The sequence below is a fragment of the Mesocricetus auratus genome, unplaced genomic scaffold (genome assembly GCF_017639785.1).
Source record: "Mesocricetus auratus isolate SY011 unplaced genomic scaffold, BCM_Maur_2.0 Super-Scaffold_100018, whole genome shotgun sequence".
Classification (NCBI taxonomy): Eukaryota; Metazoa; Chordata; class Mammalia; order Rodentia; family Cricetidae; genus Mesocricetus; species Mesocricetus auratus.
The window spans coordinates 27,661,649-27,678,800 of NW_024429199.1; the positions used below are offsets into that span (position 1 = coordinate 27,661,649).

General features: G+C 42.5%; 1 protein-coding gene across 2 annotated transcripts in view; it reads left to right on the forward strand.

Annotated features, from left to right (window-relative positions):
• Arfgef3 (ARFGEF family member 3) overlaps positions 1 to 17,152 on the forward strand; it is a 139,837-nt gene that overhangs the window by 65,083 nt on the left and 57,602 nt on the right. For both annotated transcript variants that reach the window (XM_013110177.3, XM_005065842.4), the window contains exons 6-10: positions 6,604 to 6,726; positions 9,261 to 9,303; positions 9,942 to 10,020; positions 15,591 to 15,695; positions 16,529 to 16,868. In XM_013110177.3, coding sequence (XP_012965631.1) covers positions 6,604 to 6,726; positions 9,261 to 9,303; positions 9,942 to 10,020; positions 15,591 to 15,695; positions 16,529 to 16,868 — 690 coding nt within the window. The remainder of the gene's footprint in view (positions 1 to 6,603; positions 6,727 to 9,260; positions 9,304 to 9,941; positions 10,021 to 15,590; positions 15,696 to 16,528; positions 16,869 to 17,152) is intronic.

Consider the following 17,152-nt stretch of genomic DNA (forward strand, 5'->3'; position numbering starts at 1 on the left):
TTCAATCATGGATTTGTAGAGATGAATAAACATTTGTGTGTGTGGGGTACATTTATGTGTCCTGGTGTGTAGGAGCTAATGTTAAAGAACATGGCTCAGGGGCTTCCCTGGTGGATGTGGATCTTGCTACCTCCCACCCCATGGGATCTCCTGCCACCCCCATGCTCTATCTCTGGTCCTCTCTCTCTCTCTCTCTCTCTCTCTCTCTCTCTCTCTCTCTCTCTCTCTCTCTCTCTCTCTCTCTCTCTCTCTCTCCCTCTCTCCCCCCCTCTCTCTTCTCTCTCTTGTAAATTACTCCATTCCATAGCATTTATGGTTGTTCCAGTTAGACTCAAAACCCACATTCCACACAAATGGCTGTTAGAATCAGTTCACCATTGTCTTTTTAAAACAGTCAGGGAAGCAACTTAGGAAAAATACAACAAGCTCTAAAAGTCATGTAAAACTCCTCTGGGGATGGCAGGAAGGAGTCCAGCTGTTCTTTGCCCTCTCTCTGGTAGACAGTGATGATCATCCAGGATGTCGCTTATGACATATATAATTTAAGCATGAAAAGTGAGCCTATTTCCTGGAGGCACTGTAATGATCATAAAAGAATCATTGAGCTCTCAAAATGTAAATATGAGGGCAGCCTTGGTCTGTGTGTCTAACAGGAGTTTGCGCAATTAACCTCTAGTCAGAAAAGTTCACCACAAATGTACCTTCTGTGTTACAAGAGACACGAGAGAGAGAGAGAGAGAGAGAGAGAGAGAGAGAGAGAGAGAGAGAGAGAGAGAGAGAGAGAGAGAGAGAGAGAGAGAGATTTGTTAAACAGGCAATTGCAAAACAAGCAACCATTATTAGGGATTCAGTTACCAGTCCTCCACATGGACACACGGTCCTGATGGGCTTTTTATAGCATTGTGTATAGGCCAGGAGACAAGTTGGGTTTCCCAAAGACAGTCACTCCCTTAACATAGGAAAAGTCTGAGAGTACGGAACTATCAAGGTCTTCCACAAGGGAAAAGGTCAAATCAAGCAGTCCGAGGCTGATTTGAAAATGGTTAATGATACTGTGCCATTGGAAAGATTTGAGAACTGTCATCAAGTCTGCTGAAGACACTTCTATTGGATTTCTCAAAAGCCAAAAGCCTTGGATAGAAACATGTAATAGATATTTTGATCTTATTGATTCCTAGAAACTTCTAGTCTTCCCCCCTACCCCCATAGCAAGCTTGTTGGTCTCAGGAAAGATCTGTTTCAGATTGTTGTTGGGTCTTGTTTTCTAGCACTCTTATTTCTAGGGACTTCCCTGTTTTACTCTTTCTACCCTTTGTTTGCCTTTCCCAAACCACTGATTAATAAAAGCTATCAGTCATCCAGTCCCTAGAGCATCACTCTGAATCTTCATTGACCATTACTGTCTACTCACCCTGGCCAAGTAAAAAACCACAAGTCACATATGTAACAAGTCATTTTCTTGTCCTAGTTTCTACAGCTTGTTGTTTTTTTTCTTTTTAAACATCATTTCTTTACTGATATTTTTGGAATTTCATATCATTCACCCTAATTCTGCTCACCTCCCAGTCCCTCCATATCCTCCCCTCACCCCTGCAATGCCCCCCAAGGAAAACCTAGACTTTTTGTATTACAAGTATGTGCTGCTGTTAACCACTCTTGCTCTGTTGCTCACTGGGTTCCATCAGTCTTAGAAAATGATGGACCTTTCCTGAGGCATTTAATTAGATAATTGAGACATGTTGTTTTTACAGATGAAGTTAAATAGGGATGCATTTACATTTTGTGACCGTAGATCCCAAGGCTGTTTGCAATATGTAGGCCTACCACAAGAGTGTCCTAAGGAGTTTGTTTACTTCCCCCAAAGCCCTTTCCTTTTCCTTTCTTCCCTGTGTTCCCATCTCTGTAATGGTTCTGGTTTGATTCCTCTGGTCTATCTGTTCGTGTATTACTTACTTGCTATTAGAAGGACATCAGAAGAGCAGGTCTTTAATTGCAAGGGATTTTTGCATCTCTGTTTCTCTCCGATTTGATGGTCCTGAGTGGAATTATTTGTAATTAGAATAATGAAAATACCTCACCTGGGGCCAAGACAATCGGGGAAAGTCTAGGCCTCAGTAAAGCTAGACTCAGCAGAAGGCTGAGTGGTGCGGGAATAGGCAACCAACATATGTAACGTGTATTCTTTCCCGCCAGCTACCTAGGTCCCTTTGCTGTCTCTGCCCCCAAATAACACATGAGACACTACATTAATTATGAAGCTGTTTGCTGTTTGCTATGGTTTCTTAATGGCTAGCTCTGACTTAATTATTAACCCATAATTACTAATACATATTTTTATAAGGACTTATCTTTCCGAGGACACCACCCTGACATGTCCTCTCCTCCAGGAAGTCACATGGTGACTTTCTACTCTTGGCTACATTTCCCAGAATCCTCCTTGACTCATAGTCCCACATATCTTGCTTCCCTATTAGTCAACAGTGTTTTATTCATCAAACAATAAGACAACATATACACAGAAGGACTTCCCCCATCAATAATTAGAATCATGAGAACACCTCATCCTGGGCCAGGACACAGGGGAAAGGCTAGGCCTCAGTAAAGCTAGACTCAGCAGAAGGCTGAGTAGTGTGGGAATTGACAAAGTAGGGTTTCTTAAGTCACTATATTGTGCCAGTGTAAGCCCCAAACACAAAACAAAACAAACACGGAAGAGGAAGAAGATAGTTTTCCATGTATGCCAAGCTTATTAAGATTTTTCCTTTCAAGCTGAGATCTAAAAGGAAATACAGTAAATTTTTCAATCTGACATTGTTGCCCAAATTAAAATATACTTTCTACGAACACTTAAACTGAAATTCTGTTTTTCTGTGTTTGTGCCCTCTCCTGTGTGTGTGTGTGTGTGTGTATATGTGTGCATGCACATGCACACACACACAATCCATTAACTCTATTCAGATAGGAAAAAACGAAATTGTGTATATGTTCAACCAAGTGAAACCAAGTACTTTCAAAGCTAGACAAATTTGTCTTGAAGCATCTGCTTTTAAATTTGTACTTATTTGGATCAAAATATACTGAGTACTATGTCCCTCAGTGCACCCACTCCATGTTGGACTTTACCTGCCATTGTCATTTGTCACACTTGCCCGGGGTGTAAATGTTCCATTCCTTGTGCTTGCCTTCAGACTTGCATTTTCTGCTTCTTTTCCTCCTTGGGAGTTTTTTATTTTTGTTTTTGTTTTCATCATTAACCATCTATGTTTTTGCTCTCAGTTGTGTTTAGCATGTCATAAAGCTGGATGTCCACGCATGCATGAAATGATCAAAATGTGTGTTATGGCTTTTTTGTTTATTTGTTTGTTTGTTTACTGCCCTGTGTTTTCACACATTTCCTGGTGATCAAGGGCCTGTGATGTTTCACACGGTATTTCAATTGGCCTCTCTCACTTCTGGCCAGGGTACAGGCCTGAGGCTTTTCTGGTTCTGAATGAGAGATGCGAAGAGCACAAGCGAGTAGAATGATTCTGGGAAAAGAGGAAGCCGTGGCTCCTGTACAGAACCAGCCTGCCTTTGGACGTGGCCTTCTCCTGGCTCCTTTCTCCCAGTGTGCTCACTTAGGACCATCTTGTAGCAAAAGAAGCGAAGCCTTTATGCAACTTTTAAAAATCTCTGGTATTGAAGACAGTGTTCAAATTTTAAAATATAAACCTAAATTCTGTTAACTAGTTTAACCACTTAATCACTATAGAAAGCTTAAGAACCTGTTTTTCCCAGCACTAAAGAGGCAAAGGCAGGAGGATCTCTGTGAGTTTGAGGCCAGCCTGGTCTACTGAGTGAGTTCCAGGACAGCCTCCAAAACAATACAGAGAACCCCTGTCTCGAAAAACCAAACCAAACAAACAAACAAACAAAAAACAGAAAATAAAAGGGAAGGGAAGAAGAAGGAAAGGAAGGAAGGAAAGAAAAATTCCTTTTTTGTGATTTCATACATAAATACAATGCATTGTGAGTATCCACCCCCCACCATCAATTACCCTCTCAAAGTAGCTGATGAGGCATTTTGTTCTGAGCACCTAAAAATAGAGATGCTAGAAAGAGGTGCTACTGCTTGTATTTAACAGTACATCCATCTGTCATATTCAATATTACATTCCCAAATTTGACAGAATAAGTTTTTAGGGTAACAGTTTTTTTCTTCACTGAGTAAATGTGTTCATAATTTCCATGTCTCTTGTGATAAGTCATGACCCATGTTATCCCTTTATTACTAACCACTAAGAATAGTGTAACATTCACACTGAAAAAATACATTTGGTAGTTGTAATGTTCTTCTCTATTTGTTAGAACATCATGCCATGTAAAGTTTGACTTTCCACCAATGCTTTCTTTCACAGGTTTCAGGGGCTGATAGCATGTCTTAAAGGAGTTTGGCTTGTGTGTACAGCTCAGAGTTTGGGAGGATTTATGTTAAGTGGCCTGTGGAGCCATCAAAGTGGCTACTCTTTCAAATGCAGTGCTTCCATGGATTAAGAACCCTCTTTGAATATATGTGAAAGCTTATTTTAAACATCAAAAGTTACAGGGATTTCCTGAAAAACATATAAGGAAACCATTAAATTATGAGATAAATGGCATTTGCATGCCTGGCTATAGGCCACAGAGAAGTTAGTTTCACAAAAGCACAATGATGAACTCATTTAAAAGTAATTTCAGAGTTTTAAAGTTATTTTATCATACCCCAAAGAGTAAACTCTGTAAACTAAAACATCACCCTATATTTCTTTGTCTTTAAATCTATTATAATCTACAATTATTTGAGAAAATGAGCACATACTTTTAATACCAGTACCCAGGAGCCAAGGCAAAGAGCTCTTTGAGTTTAAAGCCAGCCTGGTTTACATAGTTAGTTCTTGGCCAGGCAAGGCTACATAATGAGATCTGTCACAAAAAAATATTTAAAATTTACATGTCCTAAATAGCTGAACCAAAAAAAATATTTTGTAACTTATCCCTATTTTTTAATTATAGGAATCCATCTAGACCTATATCTAAATCAAGTGTTAAGCTTCAAATGTCCTTTCTGAAATATTAAATAGTCCATAGGGTATAAATTAAACTTTAAAAATATTTATTTTGTGGAGTTAAAGTTGTTGATAAATGTTAGAGTTCTACTTGTCCAGGATACACAAGGCCTGGATTCCAATCCAACACTGGAAAATAATAATAAAAAGAAAACATTTGCTTTTGGTTAATTTTATTATTAAGAGACTATTACAGTATGACTTGCCAAGGAACTCTCATACCTTGAACAGTGGCAACAACAAGTATTAATATTTTCTCTTTCATCTAAGATATCAATTATCAAATTTCCCACTTTGGAGAGAACCTCTGTTTTTATTAGCGCCCATGAGGAGTGTTTCTAGAAGAATAATTTCCAGTGTGTTCAATGCTTCTGGTTAGATGTATTCTTTGTTTTTCTGTGTTCCTCTTTGTTGAAAGACAGATGACCTTATAGAGAGAGGGGAAAAAAGGCAAATTTTAAGCAGTCATTCATTGCTAGGTGCCCAAAATTAGAGGCCATGAACTCTCAAAAGCCATGACATGACATCCAGAGTCCTTATCAAGTAAGAGATTCTGCCTCCACCCGAAATCTGGCATTTCTCCATAACTAGCCACCAACAAGCCTTTTTAGTTTTCACTGAAGACTCCGAATCACATATCCAAGGAGATGTTGATTGGCATGTTTGCCCAGAAGAATAGAAGACAGAAAACAGGCAGGACAGTGGCACTGCGTACCTTTCCCTCTCAGCAGTCCAGGTGGCTCTCTGGCTCCCAGTTGGCAGTGTGACACATGAGGCCAAGTGTCATCGTGTGAGTGTAGGGTCACCCTTGCTTTGGAGCCCCACAGTCCCAGTAGAAAGGACTGTTTGCAGGAGAACTCTGTGGGTAGGGCTTGCAATGTTTCCTCCGAGGACACACTCCATGACAGCGCTTCCTGCATGTAGGGAAGCCAGAGCCTGTGGCTTCCCACCTAACATTTTGAGTTGGATCACAGTAGCCCTGGGTCAGGTGCAGCTCAGTGGCCAGGAAACCCTTCTTCCCACAAGTCAGTCCACCTTTGTCATTGTTGGGAGAACACAGCAGTTAACACACAGTCAGACCCCTTGTAGCTCTGAGATTTTCCATGTCCAGATTTCCTACGTCTAGTACCGTTGTGAAACAAATGGAACTTTCTCCTGAGCACTTAGAATTGCTTGGTTCACAAAACCCCCACAGATGTGTTTTCCCCTGTGAAACTCAGAAACATGAGATTATGAGAATGGTAACGATCAGAGAGAGACTTCCACAAATGCTTAAAACCCAACTCCTAGAGGTTTTTAATATGGCTCAACTTTTATTAATGGTTTAAAGTCAAGCGGACCTCCCCCTTCAGAAGGATTTGGAGGCCAGAGCAAGAGGACCCTGGGTTCAAGGCCAGCCTCAGTTACAAGAGAGATCTTGTTAAAGAATTGAAAAAGCTGGTGTTCTCTCTGCCGAATGCCAAGGACTGTCTGTGACCATCGGATGTCTGGCGTGTGAGCCTCACTCTCTTCTCCCCAGGTGTGCATCCAGACCTACACATGCAGCTGCCACCAGCGCAGTATCAACACTGCCGTGCGCGCGACTCTCAGCCAGATGTTGGGTGACCTGACTTTGCAGTTACGACAGAGGCAGGAGAACACGGTGAGCACGACATGTTGCATGTCTAGCGGGGGTTTGGTGATGACTCACATGTTACTGCATGCCACATGTCCCAGGCCCTGGGGCCGTCTTGCCATGGCTACTTCTCAGGTAAACACTGGGAAGTGCTTTTTATTGGAATGTTTATTTATATAAATTTAGCTATATATCTTTGCCTATTTTTCCCCAAAGTATAGAGTGTTCTTCCTTGTGTTTTTTTTAAATAAGATACAATAAAATTTTGATCATTATTTTTAAGTTTTTACCTCTTTTTGTTGTTAAAAAATCAGTTTTTAAAGAACTTTTCCTATGAAATAATTTTTCTTAAAAATATTATATAGGTGACTAGAGCGATGGCTCTGCAGTTAGGAACACTGGCTGCTCTTCTAAAGGACCTGGGTTCAATTCCGAGCACCCACATGACAGCTCACAACTGTAACTCCAGTTCCAGGGATCCAATGGCTTTTTCTGGCCTCCTGAGCCACCAGGCACACACACAGATATATATGCAGGCAAAACACCCACACACATGAACCAATTTTTTAAAAATGTGAAACATATTATGGTAGTTAACTTGTAAAATGGAGGAAAACAAGTAGCTCACCACATAGTCTGAGTCTAGATGCCATTTTCCTGTAGTAACTGAAGTGACAGCAAGATATCCCCCACCTGCTGGGGCCAACAATGTAAAGATAAGCATCTTGTGCCCTCAAAATCCACTAGAGCTTTCTGCTCTGTACTTGCACAGCTCATCCATGAGCCTCCAGAAGATCGAATCGTACCTTTTTGTGAGTGTTTTCTTCTAGGGGTGTCAATGAGAGATATGTCTTCAAAAATGGTGCTTTGCCCTGACTTTAAAATCAGCCTCTGTAATAACAACTCATTAAAAGTCCCATAAAACCTGACAAAGTGCTCACTGAGATGGAGCTCATTATTTTGAGGGATAGGAAATCTCAGTTGGAAATATTGCAGACAGAGATGGATATTTTTTTTTTGGCTGTTTAATTTCAAATATCTCCCTCCCCCCACTTTTTTAACTTCGGTTGTTTTCTAATTTTTGAGGAAACCGTGGACTTGAAAGGAACCCTACAGATAGTCAAGTCAACTTTCTGCATTCCTTATTTTACAGATGAGATAATAAAGCATGGACAGATATAATTGAGCTGTAAAGTTAATGAGCTATCCTTGAAGGAAGAAAAGTTAAGGCCTGGGCTCTGACTCCCAGGCTACATTCTCCATCCACATGTGCTCTGGCAGCCAGTACAGGCAAGCAGTAATAATTTGGAAAAACAAATAATGATTATTTTTTCCCTTTCACTTGCTTTACCCAAAGCCAGAGTTTCTGATTATCTAAGATACCAGTTTTCTTTAGCTAACCCTTTGTTGAAAATGATCTCATTTATCCTGTGATTTTGGATATTCTGGATATAGGAATGTTGGCTCAAAATAATCTGTCAATGGAAAACACATTTGGAGAAAAGAAGGACTTTAAGATGCTAAAAATTATAAAATAATGTCATATTTCATCCTTGCTAACTGATGACACAATTGAAGATTTTACTACTAATAACACCTAAGATTTTTAAATAAAACATTTAAATGTAATAGTTCAAAGTACTCCAAATTATGTTCATTAATCTTATTTTTTGGAATTGTAAATAGAGGGCAGTCATAATAATGTTTTGGGCAAGGATCAACTGTACCTGTGATAGAACTTGCCTTATAGCCTAGCTGTGGAAGCAGCTGATTTGACAGATTTTGAATACAGAGCAGTAGACATGTGCGCCTGTAGAGTGTCTTAAAGATGCAGCACTGTGGGATGATTAACATGGCAGGTAGCTAACTAGCATGAAAATGTGTTCTCATCATAATAATTTCTGCCATCGAGAGGTAGGGGACCCTAGTCACCTCCTTCCCATTCTCAGCTCTGCAGTCACGGAATTATGCCTGCCATGAAAACGTGAGCCATCTTATGTGTAAGCCTTTCATATCCTGTTTTTCCTAGTTGGTGTCTCTGCTCTAATAGTTCTAATAGGTCACTCTACCCAGTGACCGCCAAGACAGGCTGCTTAACAGTCACGAGTTAATATGCTTCCCCGTCAAACAGGAAGGCAGTGCTCTGAGCTGTGCTCCTCTTTGAACCTGTGTCCCCAAGTCCATCAAGGATGATTCTTATGGCTATGTCTAGATCTGTTAGGGCCAAGAATAGTGTATCCTGTCACCTTGCGATGAATTGTTGTCTGTACAAAGATTAACTCACCTCTTCCGGTAGACACTGCCAAGTTGTAGCCCCCACAATGAAAGTACACCATGGCACAAGTTCCAGGAAGTGTTTGAATGCTTGAATAGTGGAAACTGACATACTCCACTCTTTCTCATCAGGGTCATGAGCAGTGGGATGCTTCCAGTGTGCTTGTTTGGCATCTGAACCCAGAGTACTCAGGATGCCATTTGGTTTCCTAGAACTTTGCATTGTCCGAAAATCGGGACTTTTCTTGCCTGAATGTATCTAATTGTCTCTGTGTCTCGCTCACTAGATAATTGAAAACCCAGATGCTCCACAGGAATTCGGGAGTCAAGGTATTGCATTTAGTTTTTTCTAGACATTTTTAAAAGGACGGGGTGTAAGAATACCTATTTGGTGCATGAAACTGAGATGGTCCAAGCTCTGCTTGGCTTCGCCTTGTGAGCATTATCTAACCAGCTGCTGTCTTCCTTCTGTTCCTACAGTCTCCCGTGCCAACTGTGTGAGGGAAATTAGCACTTCATCTCTCCCATGTGGGTTTTTTTTTTGTTTCTCCCTCCCCTCCCTTCTGTCTTTTTTCTTTCTGTTCTTCATTCTCCATGGATCCAGGTTTAATTGCTAAAATGAGAATTGAGCAGAGAGTTATAGAAACCTGAGTGGCATGTAATGTTATTGTTCTAGAATTATGTTGTTATCTTTATTAATTCACCATACAGCTCTGCATTAACTGTAGACAAAACTTACTTATAATGAGAAACAATCATTTATTTTCTCCTTGGGTTGTCTTTTGAGTGTTTTACATTAAAAGGAGTGACTCTATCCTAGTCTTCTCTTTTATATGATTGTTCTGGTGGCCTAAAAGAGGCCTCATATCTAAAAATCTTCAAGCCCATCTAAAGCACGGGATGGGAAGGACATTGAGGGAGCTTCTGGTACACCAGTGTCTAATGCTTGTGCCTCATCTGTTTTGAAGGCTCAACAGTAGAGGCCCTTTGTGATGACGTTGTCTCTGTCCTTGCTGTCCTGTGTGAGAAGCTCCAAGCCTCCATAAAGTAAGTCCCCTTCCACCCTGGCTGCTATCCAACAACAGTTAATTTTGAAACAACTTCTATCTACAACATCATTGAAGCTATAGAGTACTCATCTGTTCAGGAGTTCCTTCCCCCTGTCATTCCTGAGAAATACATTCAGAGATCTGAAGTGAAAATGGGGAACAATACTTAGAGAGAAGAGCAAGTCCCTTGAGCCCAGAGCTGAGTAGAGAATGTGACAGTCAGACCCGGTATCTGTGAGAGTGGGTACAGACTTGGGCATGGCTCTGCTGTGTGACTCATGGGACCTGGCTGGGCTTTTGTCCTCTGTTAATGACAAGGCTGGATTACATAGGCTTTTTTCTTCTGACATTCCCTATTCTGGTCCTTAACATTTGACTTTTGATAAAGAGTACAAGCATGCTAAGTTCATACTTTCTAGACAACAGTTAATATATTACATATTACTTTCAGTATATATTGGGTAACGTAATATTATATGTCATGTAAAATATTTCAGTGTTACTATAGGAACAAATGAAGAAGCTTCCTTAGAAGTCAACTGATGCTCACCCTCTGAGATGACCAGCAACACCTCAGGCTAAAGAATTAGCATTGCTAATTTGTTACAATGAGTACAAAAGAGTACCCAGTAAAAATGGATTAAGAAAGACTATAATACAATTTTAGTTTGAGTTAAGTGATTTTACAGCAAAATGAGACTTATGTCCAAGGATTGAGTCTTGTCAGGATATATGGTCAATTCTACCATCGGGTGTCTTAACTTCTATATAGCCCTATGAAAGAAACAGTTGGGTGGGCTGTCACTAGAGAAGAAGTGGGCACCTCTCACAGGGGAAGGGATCTGGCCACCTTCAGGGATACACCCTCTCTGCTTCCCTTAGCCACAGTTTGAGTGTGTTTGCTCAGGCGCTTCCAGATTGCTTGGCCGCAATCATGCAGACGTCTCGTCTGCTCCTAACACTCAATGGCAATGTTGATGTTCATTAGAAAGGTTCATCTGGCTGGTAGCAATGAGGGAGTTGCCACTCTCAAAGATGTGTCTTCCTCACCCACCCTTCCTAGGCCTTGACTCTGATAGCAAGTACAGCAAAGGACACTGAAACTTTGAAAAAAAAATAGAAAGATTGGGGTCATTACTGAAAAGAAATAAGTTAAACTTTTGAACAGCTTCATAAGGAAAAAAAACCTTGAGCTTTTAAATTGCACAGAAGTCTCTTGTTTGTACTCATGGTGATTTATAATTAAAATACAACCATCGGGATAGGTCAAAATGAGCCTGAAAGTATATAAATGGTAGAATTAAACTGTATATTCCTCATTGATAGAAAAAAATTCTTCAGTTAGGTTCTATAAATACCTGGCCCTAATTTTATGATTTTTTGTATGCTGGTGGCTCCAACATGAGTCACAAAGACCTAGAAGGTGATGGTTTGACTTATTCAGGACATGCAGGGTTTTTCCCGGTGTGTAAGTATTACAGGCATTTAGTTTTGATGTCTTTAAGGAAGTAGTATTATGTGTGGAGTCCTTTAAACTGCACTGTGACTGGCATGCAGTGGATATTTGATATGTCCTGGTTCTAAACTGGCTTGTGTGCTCTGAGACTTGCTGGCACTGATCCTACTTTATGATACAGTTGGGAACATTGAAATTTTTAATGACAAATTTGTTCCTAGCTTTTTAGGAAAGTGCAAAGCACAAACCTACATAGCAAATGCTCTGTCTCTCTCTCTCTCCTCCTCCTCCTCCTCCTCCTCTTCCTCCTTCTCTTCCTCCTTCCTCCCTCCCTCCCTCTCTCTCAAAACCAAAAGGCACAAGTGTTCATCAGGAGAGTCTTTAAATGGGAAAGCAATTCCTATGGCCTCTAACACATTTTTCTCTTGAGTCGTAGACAGCTTTAGGCAGGCTAGCACTCTGTTGCATGCTTTTGAGAGGATGTGCAGTCTTGGGGTTTTTGATACATTGCCCCTGATCGTAATCCTGCCTCTGGAATTTGGTTGCTTGTGATCTCTGCCAATAATATCAGTACCCTCAGGTGGAGGGATGGGTTTGCTAAAGAAGCTGGGGTGCTGCATGCTTAGTGGAGGCACCCCGCACTTCTCTGTTGGCAGTCTAGTGTTCGTCTCTTCTCACATGTTCGTGTTTGTGTGCTCTCTCCTGATTCTGCATCCTCAGTTGCTTCTTTTCTATTAGCTAAACCAGATACTCTGTCTGTCTTTTAAGTAGCCTTTGCCCCTTTGAGATTCCAATGGGTAGTGTTTCCCCTTACAATCATTTTCAACACCAGATCCCAGGTGCCCCCCAGGGCTTAGTCCCATAGAGACATGTATTTGCAATACACTCAGTCTCTGCAGAGAATTCTGAAATACATTGAGATGCTCAGTACATCTCACCCACAGGCCTTGGAGATGTGCTATTAATAGACTTCTATATTAGACAAGTTGAACAACATGGTCTCTCTTCAGCTCAAGAGTTTTTACAGAGAATAACTGGGCTTAGCGTGGCATGTGAGTCATTCTCTGTCATCTGTCACTCTGTCCCAGTCCCCTCTCCAAAGTGTGTCAGACAGGAAACTATACCAAAGAAGGCATGGAATCAATAAGGTCAGCCCCAAGTGGCCATATCAATTGTTATAATTCTACCCCAGCTCTTATATAATTGCTTGCTTCCTTCTCTTATTTTTCTAATTAAATTCAAATCTGGACCAAAGGGGAGCAAACATTTGAAGATTAAAAAAACAAACAAAAAAAAAACATTTAAAACCCAACACTGTGAGAACTCCAGCTTGAGATGCTGAAAGTGCTACTAATTAACCTGGGTGGCTGCTCAGCTGTATGGCCAGGCTATCCACTGTGGAGAATTGCTCTGCTTGGATGTGTACCTGAATAGATCTTAGCAATGAGCAGGCAATGAGTCACCCAGCAGAAAATCTGCCGATTGTGAAATGGTCACAAAAGACCAAGAGGAGTAGCGCCCAGCCCTGCTAAGTGCATAGTTTCGATCCCAGACTGATAGCTGGGAAACTAGCATAGGACCGATCCAGACCCCCTGACTGTCCCTGTTCCTTACATACAGCTACAAATGACCCTGAGCGCCTGATCCTCCTGCCTCAATTCCCCAGGCAGTGGGATTGCAGACATGCACCGCTGTGCCTGGCTTCTAGCTCCACCCCTGCACACACGATCCTCACCTGAAAGCCCCGCAGTCCGCGGTGTGCACAGTGTGCTACCCCTCTGTGCATTTGCCCACACTCTCCTTCACAGCTCCGCAATGCCCCAGATACCCGCTTGAATTTCGGCTTGTACAAAGGCAGCATGTCCTATCACATTCCTCCTGGACCTTTCTGATGGGGCGCTCCCCCTAGGCAGCATCCTAGAAACTTACACGGAGGGATTCCTTTGCAGCCCTTGACATCAGCGCTTGATCTGTGTGCTTCCGCATCTCACCCCGCGGTGAAGAGTGTGCCATTGTCAGAGCAGTGAAAGGCCGAGGAAACGTGTAGGACGGGGAGGCTAGAAATGGGAAGTCTTTACTTGGCCTGCAAAGGGTTAATGCTTCTTGTTCTTCTCATTCTTCTACATTGTAACCATCACCATCCTTTTGCCAAAAGGTTAGTAACTTCTGTGGCAACTCATCCTTTATCCCCCTCCCTCCCGTCTTCAGAGTGTAAATGCAAGTGTGAGCACTCTTCCAGTGTGTTGACATTAATCCTGGAGTGTGGGGACAAAGATCTCTTAGACTGTGGATTGGGGGACTTTTTCTGTAACAGGCCATATAATGTGTCTTCGGATGGGCTTTTTAAGAGGTTGGCTTCATAGCCCCTTAAAATACAAAGATGCTTTTAAATTCACGGGGTTTGGCCTCTGAGCCATAGTTCGCCAGCCGGTTTTAGAGTCTGAAGTTGGTTTGGGGTATTACTGTAGAGCCACCCCCAACCTCCACCTCACTCTGCCTTGTCTTGCATCGGGGTCTTTGTCAGTTTGGCAGGAGTATGAACTGCTGGCCTCTAGGACAGATGGACAGTTTCCTTTTCCCTCTTCCCCACTTCTAAGCCCCTCCCCTTCCGCCTCCTGCTGTAGGGAACCACTTAACTGTTGAGAACATTTATTTTATTTTATTTTATTTTATTTTATTTGGCATTTATTTTAAATTGAGAGAAAAACGGGAGTAACTGAATATTATTATTAGCATAGCCCCCCTCCATAAGAGATTCTTGGATCATTTCTCTCTAAAAGATTTGTACTTCACGTAAATGTGTCTTTGAAAGTTTTCTCCATTCCTATGAGTCTCACCACATACTGGGACTTTAGCACCCTTTGGTGACACTGAGAGGAAACACAAGCTGGGGACATAAGACTGTGTTTCCTGTAGAGCTGTCTGTAAAAATACATACATACATACATATATATTTGGGGGCTGGAGAGATGCCTCCACAGTTAAGAGCTCTGGCTGCTCATCCATAAAACTAGAGTTTAATTCTCACCACCCACCTGGTGACTAACAACTATCTGTAACTCCAGTTCCAGAGGATTCAATACCGTGTTCTAGCCTACTGGGGCACCAAGTACATATGTTTTGCCCAGACATACATGTAAACAAAATAGTCATGTATATTAATTAAACATTTTAAAGCATGTTTCCTTAATAAATAAAGAAGACGCGAGGACTGGGAATCAGTGAAGTGTTAGTTAATGAGATAATATGGTGAGCTGGGGGTGTTATGTCAATATTAAGTTGCTTGCCTAGCATGTGTGAAGCCCTGGATTTAAGCCCCAGTACAAAGAAGAAAGGAAAGGGGGGGTTCAAGAGAGATAGGAAAAGAAAAGATGGTATAAATGTATAAATGTTTCTTAGCAAGTTAAGTCAGCAGTGATAATTATCGTTTCTGGCGTATTCAGGGTTTGGCTAACATATCACCATTTGCACACTAACTGTAGAAAATGTATTATACTGGTGTAAGATGTGGTTGCGACAAGCTGTGTGTGAAGGACAAAAGACATGGTCATTCTGTTTCACACTCAGTTGCTTACCAATACTCAGAAACCTTTCTCCTAAGTAAAGTTTACTTGTTTCCTCAACTCAGCCTAACTCTATCACTTAGGGCCACCATAACAGGGTACCAAAGGCTAGGTGCCTTGCGGGGGTGGGGGGGAGGTTGGGGGTGGCAGTGTTATCTCCTAACTGTTCTGGAGGCTGGCATGTCAAGGTCAGGACAGTTCATCCTGAGCAGTGTCAGAGCCTCGTCCACGCCTCCACCTTCCCGCTTGCCTTGAGGAGAGCCGTCTCCCCCTGCCTCTTCTTACAGCCTTCCCTGTGTGCGAGCCTCCGTGTCCACAGGTTTTCTCTCTGGGGACACCTGTTACACTGGAATAAGGCCCGGGCTGATGCGGTCACTTTAACTTTGCCCCAGAGAAGACCACTGCTCAGCTGCTGGGGAGTAGGACTTCAGTCCGGGAGACAGAGCTCTACCTCTGACAGTCACCACACACCCCTTTGCGTGATGCCTAAAGTTTGTTCAGGTTCTGCCCCGGAGCCTCCTCTCTCATTTTGCCTTTTGTGCCTCACAGCGACAGCCAGCAGCTGCAGCTTCTGTACCTGGAATGCATTCTCTCCATGCTCAGCAGCTCCTCCTCCTGCATGTACCTGCACAGGGGCTTCACTGACCTCATCTGGTGAGCATAGACCCCTGATGCCCGCATGCCATCCGAGGACTCCAGTAGCTGTATCTCGGTCTCATTCCACAGCACCCATGACCTAGCCATTGTTTCATCTGTGTGTACGTGTCCTCCGGATAGGAGAATTGCTTTATTTGTGTACATCAGCCCAAATTCCAGAGAGAAACTAGTGGCTAGTATAACAAACATGCTTCTGGCAGCCCCCTTAGGCCATTTACATCAATGGGATCACAGGAGACCAGACCAAGTGAATCTGGGTTCCTAGTTTGTTCTAAAAGCATATAAACATATCAGGAATGTACATGGCACAAGAAAATCTAACCATGAACTGGTCGGTAGCGCCACAAGAGTGCTAATTGTCTACTCATGCCCAGAGATTCCAGGGAGTGATAAGCCCCGTCGGCAGCCAATCAATAAAGCCGTAGATCCCATTTTTATTGATGGAGCAAGCTGAGAGATGGGTAGCAGTATGGAATTTGAAACTGACACCTTAAATGAGCAATGACTCTGTTAATTCATAGTAAAATGAAACTTGGTGAGGAAGCCTTTCAGCATTCTGAGCCCTATTTGTTCAACACACATGCACATCCACCCCCCTCCCCGACAGGAATGGTCCTTGAATGCTTCTCTTGACACTTTATTTAGCTAACATTAGCATGAGAAATGGGGAAGACTGGGTATACAGGGTGTAACATAGGCAAAAGAAGGAAGAGTAGGGACCCCTGCTCTTCCTGGATATTTCCATGGCAACTACTTACCTTCCTGACTGCATTCATATTTGATCACTCAGCATCCAGTAAGGCTTGTCTTTTCCTCCTGCGGCTTCCCAGGAAAAGTCTCTGCCCTGCTCTCATTGTGATCCTGGGGAACCCCATTCACGACAAAACCATCACCTCTGCTCACAGCAGCAGCAGCAGCAGCAGCACCAACGTGGAGTCGGACTCTGCCTCTCCTGGTGTGTCTGACCATGGCCGAGGCTCAGGTTGCTCCTGCACTGCACCCACCCTCAGTGGACCTGTGGCCCGCACCATCTATTACCTTGCAGCTGAGCTCGTCCGCTTAGTGGGGTCAGTGGATTCCATGAAGCCGGTGCTCCAGTCCCTCTATCACCGTGTGCTCCTGTATCCCCCGCCCCAGCACCGCGTGGAAGCCATCAAAATCATGAAAGAGGTAGGGAGGTACCCAGAGGATGCCTTGGGTTTGCCCATGTCTCTATGCAGTCTCCTACTGTCTGAACATTCGTCATCTCTGCTGGGGTGTCATTGCTACCACATGGAATTCAGTAACAAACAGTGCTAAAGTTGGTGGTCATATATTTTGGGAGCTATGGTAAAAAAAAAAAAGTTAGAAAAATCCAGTGGTTCCAAACTCTTTGTTAATTAGCTTGGTGTTAGTTAAAACTCCAATAGATGTGCACCTGAAATGTCATCCCATTCATGTGGGTTCGTCTCTGT